Genomic DNA, 8,688 nt, shown 5'->3' on the forward strand with positions numbered 1-8,688 from the left:
GTAAGGTTATAAATGAGATGAGACTTTAGTCTATTTAAACATTTTCCAACTTTCTGTACCCATCTGATATGAAGAGGGAAAAACTCCATGCTTGAATGTTTATGTGAATGTTAAAGGAATGCTGAGTATCCAACACCCCCCCACACACACCCCAGAAAGACAGACAGACAGACAGACAAACAGAAAGACAGAAAGAGAAAGAAAAAGGGAAAGACAGAAAGACAGACAGAAAGATTTTATTTATTTATTTATTTTTTTACTTTTAAGAGGCATTTATTCCAGGGAGGGTGACAAATCGGGGCCAGTAGAGAGTATGTACAGGTTGGCCTGAACACCTGGGCCTCACGGACAGACAGAAAGAAAGAGGGAAGGACAGAAAGAGACAGACAGGCAGACTTCAAATGACACAAAATGACGAAAAAGAATTCTGCTCTGGAGAAACACAGGCAGGAATAATGAATAAATCCCCCCCAAAAATCGCTCAAAAACCTTTGTAAAAATAGAAGTTTAAAAATACATTGCAACTACAGTTCAGCCGGTCTCCTTTCTTGTGCAAAATACCTGTTCCCTCCTGCCCCTTTATTTCTTTCTCCTGTTCTCGCCTGTGCTTGCTGTCTCTGCCTGCTAGCTTTTATTTCTTGTATTTCTCATCTGTATTCCTGAACTACCTCAGCACTTCTTTGCTTTTTACTAAGCTTTTTCTCTGGGTTTTCACCCCCCCTCCATTATTAGTTTTTTCCTGTCCCCCCTCACCTCCGCTTCTCCTGTCCATCCTTCTCCACCGCTGCACCTGGCCCTGCCTGCCCTCCCCCATCGCCTGTGTTCCCAGTGCCTCATCCCGTTAGTCTCCATCCCAGCTTTATTCTCCAGCTTTTAATCAGTCTCCCCTATCCTAGCAAGCGGTCTCTCCTCACCGACACAAAACTTGCTGAAGCGGCTCTTTCTGTGGCATTGGGGCCAGCCCCAGGGGCAGGGCCAAAGGGGACCAGGCAGGGTGGGCGAGTCAGGCTCAGCAAAGGCGTCCTTCCTCATCCCCTGCAAGAGCCCTTCTGAAGTAGCGAACAAGCCCCCTCCCGGAAGCAGAGATCAAGAAAAACCCAACTAAATCCTGGTCCTGTCACTGAAGAGACAAAAATGAGCCTAGATGCCTTGTTTCAACAAATCCTCCTCACAGAGCAGCAGGCCGAGGAGAAGCGGCGCCTCATGCACGGAGGTCGGTCAGCATGGCTACGGTCAGGATTGTGCCTTCGACTGCGTGGATCTCCGCTTCCTTAGGGACCCTTGAAGGCTTCCCTAGAGGCCTTTAAACCATATTGTGACAGGGGGGATGTTTTTGATGTTGTCATTTGCTGGCTGCCAAGTGGGCCGTTTCTAAGGATTTTGTAGAGTTGCACATCTGAAGGCCAGAAAAGACCACCTAAGCATGACCTCCTGTACAACACAGCCCCATAGCATTGTGCTGTCACAATACCTCATTTTTAATGGAGGCGGTGAGCCTCAACCAGGGTGCGCTGGCACCCTGCGGTGCCACGAGATCCATTCAAGGGTGCCACAGGGTGCAAACCCCTACGCGCGACTCGCAAGATAAACGCTGAGATTTCCACCGGGAATCTCTAGTGTCAAAAACATCCTAACCTCTCTTGGGATTTCTCTGAACGCTTTGCAACAAAAGAATTGCTCAATTTTTTTTCACAGTCAAAAAACAAGTGAAAGCTAAGAACTGACATTTTTTGAGGGGTGCCTTGAGTCTCACAAGGGATGCTTTGAGTCTAAAAAAAGGTTGAGAACCACTGAATGAAGGCATGTATTCTAGAAAGGTGTCCAGCCTTGATTTTTACCTATGCAACTTTAAGGGTTTGGGGGGACCTCCCCAAGGACCGTGTCACTGGGCTGCCCTCAGTTTGCTTCCTGACTAGGCCTTAAGTTTTGGCTGTACCTTGTGTTAATAGCAATTAGCCTGCAAATAGTGGCCTAAAAACCCCAACTTCATCAGCAAGTAAGGAAAGGTAGGAGTCAGGGCAAGTCGTAGCAGAGCTACCACTGAACTGCATACCCAAATTAATTTTTGTTACAGTATAATAGGTATTGGGCACTCCTTGTTCACAAACTTAAGATTTATGTCCATGATTTTGAAAAACTTCTTCCCTACATCTCTTTACCACACTAGAATATGTATTTCCACCTCTAGTAACTGAGGATAATAGTGGGACACCATCTTTCATAGGAAAAACTCTGTAGTTAGCAAGCTAGCATTTACAGAGCTGCACGAAAGTTGTTCTTTGACACCACTCCATTTTGCACGCCAGAATCCCTCTTATATTATTATGTGTATTTCAAGATTTATTTTGCATTGCAGTTAAACTGGAAATAAACAGAAACTATGAGCAAGTTATGGCAATTAAAGAAGAGTTGAGGGAAGCAAAAATACAATTAGAAACTAAGGTACAGTAATAATGTTCATTATATTTAGTATATTAATTGCTCCTTTTGGGATAGCATCTTAATGAAATGATTCATGAACATTTTGAAGCAGCGTACTTCATACTAGTGTACAGACTAGTTACTGCAATATTTGTTTAATGAATGTCTTTGTATGCTTAGCATCATTTTATCTGAGCTCTTTACAAGATCAAAGATGCATCATTCAATTCCCAAACCAAGAAGGATCACCAGTCAGGCTGCTTCCTAAACTTGCTTCAGCAGCGCTTGCCTTTGGGGACAGGGGTTGCACAAGGGATCTGCAATTTGGAATATGCCCATAGAGTTCGGCAGGAAGCATGAAATGTATACGCATGGGCACATCAGTGGCCACTTCTCAGTCGCATCTTATTTTTCCACTCACAAATACCTTTATCCTATGCGCACAGAAATACACCTAAAGACTCCTAGCGCTAACTTGAATGAGCCTTTGATCATACCATAAGCTTTCCCATCTCATCCCTGTGTCAACAGTTCTGCTTGGCTGCATGTTATATAACATGTACTTGCACTCACCTTTCAGGCTTGCTCTGTAAAGAGCATTGCTTATCAGTACATTTCCTTATTCTCAAGTTTTATTAATTTTTCTGTATAGCAACTGTGGAGCCTTATTTTGAGACAAATCCTTTAATTTTGTACTCTCAGCTTTCCTAGTACAAATAATTGCAAGTGTAAATGATTTAGACCCACTTATTTCTCCCTGCACATAATGTCTAAATGGCAATAAGTGTGCTCTGGAATATATTCAGCCACAAAATGTGGGTGAATAAAGGAGGACTGACCAAGTCTTCTTTTAAAGTCAGACTTGTCAGATCCCTAGGGCATTCCAACATTACAAAAACGCTTTAAAGATAAATCTTGCAACCTTCTGGATTACATTTAGTCCTTTAATTTTTTACTGCCAGACTCCTAATTTTATCAATAGTTACTATGTTATTTGTTTAGTTGATTAAAGCAATTAAACAGGTGTTTTAAGGGCTCTAGGGGTAATTTGCATCCCTCCAAGCAAACTGGGCTCCTATGTGATCTGTTAACAAATATACGCACTATATAAAAGCATTGAAACATCATTGTGATGAATAGATAGAAAGATGCGTTAGAGTAAAAGAGAATCTACAAAATTGTTTGGATGTATTAACAAAGCAGAACCCCAATGCTGCTAACCAGTATGGTTTCATGCAACTTCATGCACATCAAGAGTCCCACTGAAGTCAGCAAAAATATGCTATATGAAGAATCAGGGCCCAGTGTAGATCAACAACAGGAACCAGTCTGGAGTCAACTCAAAGAGGGAATGGGTGATATTTGTTAGGTAAATTCCTATGTGGCCCTGCTCATAAAATTAATTTATGAAAACTACCATTTTATTTGTATACCACTGACTTAGTATTAACTCATTGTGATTTATAGCAGGTTTGTGTGGTAGGTATAGGAGGTCCCAAGAGGAGAATCATTATGGTACATGACTAATGGGAAAAGCTAGAGAAGCATTCCTAATCAAATCTTTTATCTTTTATCCACCAGAATTAATTATATTCTTACCAGTATCCACAAAAATATATTACAATTCCAGTTTAGTTTGACATTGATTCATTTATCAAAAGGAAATGATACGAAGAATAAGGAAAATGTGAAAATTCATTATTTCAATCAGATCACACTTAGATTTAAAGATTATATATTGACTACCAAGATTCTTTATACCATAATTTATTTTTCAAATATAAAATGAAATTTATTCTACAAAGCTCAAAATGTACCGACTGTAATGAATATAATCCAAGTACTACTACTTAATACTGTAAAAATAAATTACTCCTCCAAATTTCTGCATATCTCCTTTTTAATCTCACACACACTGGGTTAAAGCCTGAGTATATGAGCGTTAGAGTTCAAAAGTGTTTTGACATCTATTTCACAGAGGCTGCTCGTGGTCAGTCGAATGCTCTCAGGAAATATTATTTTTTTTCTGTTGAGTAAAAAACCAACCAGCATGTAATTAGAACTTGAATTATAGCTTTTTCCCTTTCATGGCTCAATGTTTTTCTTTAAAAATTCTATTGCTAAGGCATAGATTACTTAGGTATTTTGGGGACAGGTGTACTATAGTTCAGCTGGTTATGCTCCATAGAATAAATGCAGAAGCACACGTTCACTAACTGCTTTAAATTATGTAACAAATACATGATCCTTGAGCAGTGAGCTACCTGCCTAATGCTCACCATGTCAAACGTACTTCCCAACCCCTCTCACTTTGCCCTAGCTTAATTTCTTTTGAATCTCCTCCCATCATGTCCCATTTAGCATGTCATCTTGCCTGTGCTCCTTTTCAACTTGCCTCTTTTGTTTCCACATCTTGTTAATTCTTCTTTTATAATATCACTAATTTCTAGTCTTGCCTTTCTTACCATACCACTTAAAATTCTCTGTTTCCCGCCTTGACTACTGCCATCCCATCTTCTCCTGAGTTTCTAACTTCTATTGTACTCCTTTCATGTTTGGTCAAAACACTGCTGCCAAGATCACTTTCCTTATTTATATATATTTTTTATCATTACACTCTCTCTTCCAATCCCTCCACTCCACTAGCTCCACTTCACCACCACCATATCAAACACAAGCTTATTGATGGCCCTTAAAAAATTCACCGGTACCTAACTTACATGCTGATGTTTATTATTCTATAATAAACATCTATCCTAAACTAGCCTACCAATCTGGCTGTGCTGGATAGCCTGGAATAATTCTTCAAGTAGACATGGAAATGGGTTGAACAGCCTACCCTCCTTTGAGATCGACTATTGTTTACAAATTAAATCTATAAATAAAAATGTACGCAGAAGGAAGCTTTGTGGATGGGGTTTTATGGCAAACTGTCTTCTTCCCATACACTGATACTCCATTCCTCTTCCCCAGCTGATAGTTATCACTGTCATACTGAGAAAAATATTTATGAGAACATCAAGTCTCTACTTCACTCCTCTATGCTAGGAGTGAGGCTGCAAAATAATAGCTGGCATAAATAGTTCTCTAAGTCTAACCTCAGCCATTCAGAAGAGACTTTAATAATTTTGGACCTATGCATTTTTTTTGTTATTCCATGCTTGACTTGATACCTGGGGTCAGATGGTAGAAGACTCAACCCTATATTACGTTGGCTAAAAAATTTCTATTAGAGTGCACCGATATATTAGTTGTATAACACATCGGCACTGATAAAGGGAAAATTAACATTATCAACCATCAACTTCATTTGGCCAGTGTAGCTGATCATTTCACTGATACATGCCACGTGTATGCATGAACCCACAGCATGCACACGGCCAGGAATACAGCCGGGCAGCTTGGATAGCAGTGTCCTGCCTGTAAGTCTGTGGGGAGCAAGGGGCATGGGGTGGGGGACAGATCGAGGCCCCCAGTGTGAGGGAGGGAGTGGGGCAGGGACAGGCACTGTCCAGCCAGGGCAGTGAATGCAACCCTGGGGCCAGGACTGGGATGGAGCCGTGAGAAGCTTGTCCAGAGGGTGCAGGGAATGGTGGGGATGGATCTCCGCCGTTGCGCATACCCCCCAAGGGAGGCATAGAGGGCATATGTTCCCCCAATTTGTGTGTGGGGTGAGGGCAGGCTGCCCGCTGCAGGCTCAGGGCTAGGGGCTTTGCTAGCCTCTTCCAAGAAGGGGGGCTGGGCCAGGGCTGAGCTTAGGGCAGGCTCAGACATATGGGGCAGGCGGCGGTGCTGGGAGGGGTGGCTACGAGGAATTCTGGGGTAGCTATAGCTCCCAAATACAGCCGCACAGGGCTACTGAGGGAAAGGCAGCAGAATGGAGTGCCCCAAACAGGGGCAGTACTGGGGGGAGGGGGTTGTGGGGCTATAGCCACCTCAAAATTCCCCAAACCCCCCCATAGCCAACCCTCCCAGCACCTCCACTGCTGCCTATCCCATGCAGCTGAGCCCACCGCACCCGTGCCTGCCCTGGCCCAGCTAGCCTGCTCCCCCCACACCCCAACTGGGAAGAGGCCAGTCAGTGCAGCCCCTGGCCCTGAGCCCGCAGCAGGCAGCACACCCTCGCCCTGCACACAAAATCGGGGGGAGGGGGCATGCCCCCCCAGGGGTGCACACGGCAGCAGGGAGCCACCTCCTCTCCTCACCCCCCACTCCACCTGGATGAGCTGCCCATTACTCCATCCCACTCCTGGCTCTGGGGTTGCATTCACTGCCCTGGCTGTGCAGCACCTGCCCTGCCCTACTCCCTTCTTCACTGTGGGGGCCTCAATCTGCTCCACCCCATGCCCCTTTCCACCCGCCTCACCAACTTACTGGCAGGACACTGCTCTCCAGGCTGCCGGGCTGCATTTCTGTAAATCAGTTATCTGATCAGTATTGGCCGATATAGCTGGTTAATAATCAGTCATTGGTATCAGCCAAGAACATCTTTATTGGTGGACTTCTACTTTTTTATATATGCTCAATCAAGCCATTTGTAACAGACTTTTCATCTAAGTTAGCCAGTGTTACGGACTTCTCTCTAGATGCAGAGAGCAGCACTGAATGCAGCTTTTAAAGAGGGTTTACTTGTCCAAAGAATCATGTGTGGATTGTAGGCTTATGAGAAGGTACCATAAGCTTCCATGGTCAAGCAGTTATATTTTAGCAGACTATATTTGAACAGAATTAAGGGTCTTTATGTGCAAGACTTAGCAATCAAGCTATATTTATATTCCTTTGTTCTCTTTGAAGGTTCAGCATCTGTCAGAAAAGCTCTTCTACTTAGAGCTTTTGAAGAAACGTGAAGACAGCATTGGAAAACAGAAAGTGGATCTTGTGAATCAAAAGAGTATTCTTCTGAACATCCTTGTAGGTTTCCAGCTACAGTACTTAGAATAATTCAGTTCTACAAAAATTTATGACTGCACTCACATTTAAATTGTGAAAAAAATATATCAATTAGATACAAAAATAGGAATTATTACCATTTTGCTTTGGTCCTAATAAATTAAAGTCTCAAATAAATGCATGATCTAACTCCAAACTTAAATACTGTAGATAAAACACATCTTGGAAAAATCACCACAACTCAATCAGCAGTCTTAATTTCAGTTTCCTAATTTCTGCTGGTTGTTGACCAAAGTCTTATTTTCACATATGATCCCTTTTCTTAAAGACAAATGGCAAAAGCCCTTGAGAGGGCCTGGATTGCCCAATTCCACAGTTGAATCTGTGGGAGAGACTTGGGTTGCAGGGGTACAGGGAAATCACAATGAGGAGCTAGGGAGCACCCTTGAGAAGCTTCCTCCCTAATGATTTTAAGAGAGGTACTAGGCTTTCCTTCCAGTCAAAGAATAGGCTTGCAGGACACACCCCTATATCCTGCAGATCTCTTGGGATCTGTATTCATTCTTCCAACTTCAGTAGGAGTCCAGGACCACTCTCAAGAAATGTGGATCCTTCACATAGTCTGTATCTTTAGCAGTATCTATACCGGTGGGGGCCAACCTTTTTGGCAGGCATACCACAATTAGCCCCGGACCTTCTCAAAAGCAACTCTGATCCCTTTCTCTGTTGCTCAGCTTTCTGCTTCCTGCCTTGTGCTTCCTACCTGATCTGTTGCTCTGTTTTCTGCTCCCTGCCATATCGGCCGAGGGGCTGTCTCTCTCCTCTCCAGTCTGCTGCATCCCACACAGAAAGGCTGCCCGTGTCTCTTGTGGCACCCACGCTGCAGTCTGGCCACCCCGATCTATAGAACAGAGTTACCATGTGCATGTCTTGGAGCATCTCACCCAAAGTGAGCTCTGTTGAAAGTAACACAGTGTAAATCAATCATGCGATTCCTTTGTAAAAAAAACCCAGCAGACTTTGGGCCACCATATTACCTCAACGCAGTGGCTCTTAACCTTCTTAGACTCAAGGCAGCCCTCAAAAGAAACAAGGCAATCTCCATAACTTTTCTTAATTCAGGAGCATCCTGTTTCAAAACCTAACTTAATTATTGCAGTGCTTAACTCTTTGCAGAGGGGCTGGGCACTGGAGGAAGAGGAACGGCCAGGCAGACACTGATTCTCTGCTTATCTACATATCTCTTCACATCCTGTAACACCTGTCAAAGGGTCTTGCAGCACCCCTGCGTGCCCTGACATCCTGGTTTGGGATCATTGCCCTAACAGTTCACTCATCCCCTAGCCTGCCCTTCTTCCCTGCACACATGCCTACACG

The 8,688-nt window shown here is 43.5% G+C and overlaps 1 protein-coding gene across 1 annotated transcript in view; it reads left to right on the plus strand.

The window, feature by feature from the left end:
- Window positions 1–923: 923 nt before the first annotated feature.
- Window positions 924–8,688, plus strand: part of CCDC172 (coiled-coil domain containing 172) — a gene marked incomplete at its 3' end in the record, with an annotated part of 12,854 nt that continues 5,089 nt past the window's right edge. The window contains exons 1-3 of the mRNA XM_006038913.1: window positions 924–1,213; window positions 2,357–2,442; window positions 7,216–7,332. Coding sequence (XP_006038975.1) covers window positions 1,135–1,213; window positions 2,357–2,442; window positions 7,216–7,332 — 282 coding nt within the window. The remainder of the gene's footprint in view (window positions 1,214–2,356; window positions 2,443–7,215; window positions 7,333–8,688) is intronic.

Source organism: Alligator sinensis, unplaced genomic scaffold (genome assembly GCF_000455745.1).
Source record: "Alligator sinensis unplaced genomic scaffold, ASM45574v1 scaffold2129_1, whole genome shotgun sequence".
In the NCBI taxonomy this organism is placed as follows: domain Eukaryota; kingdom Metazoa; phylum Chordata; order Crocodylia; family Alligatoridae; genus Alligator; species Alligator sinensis.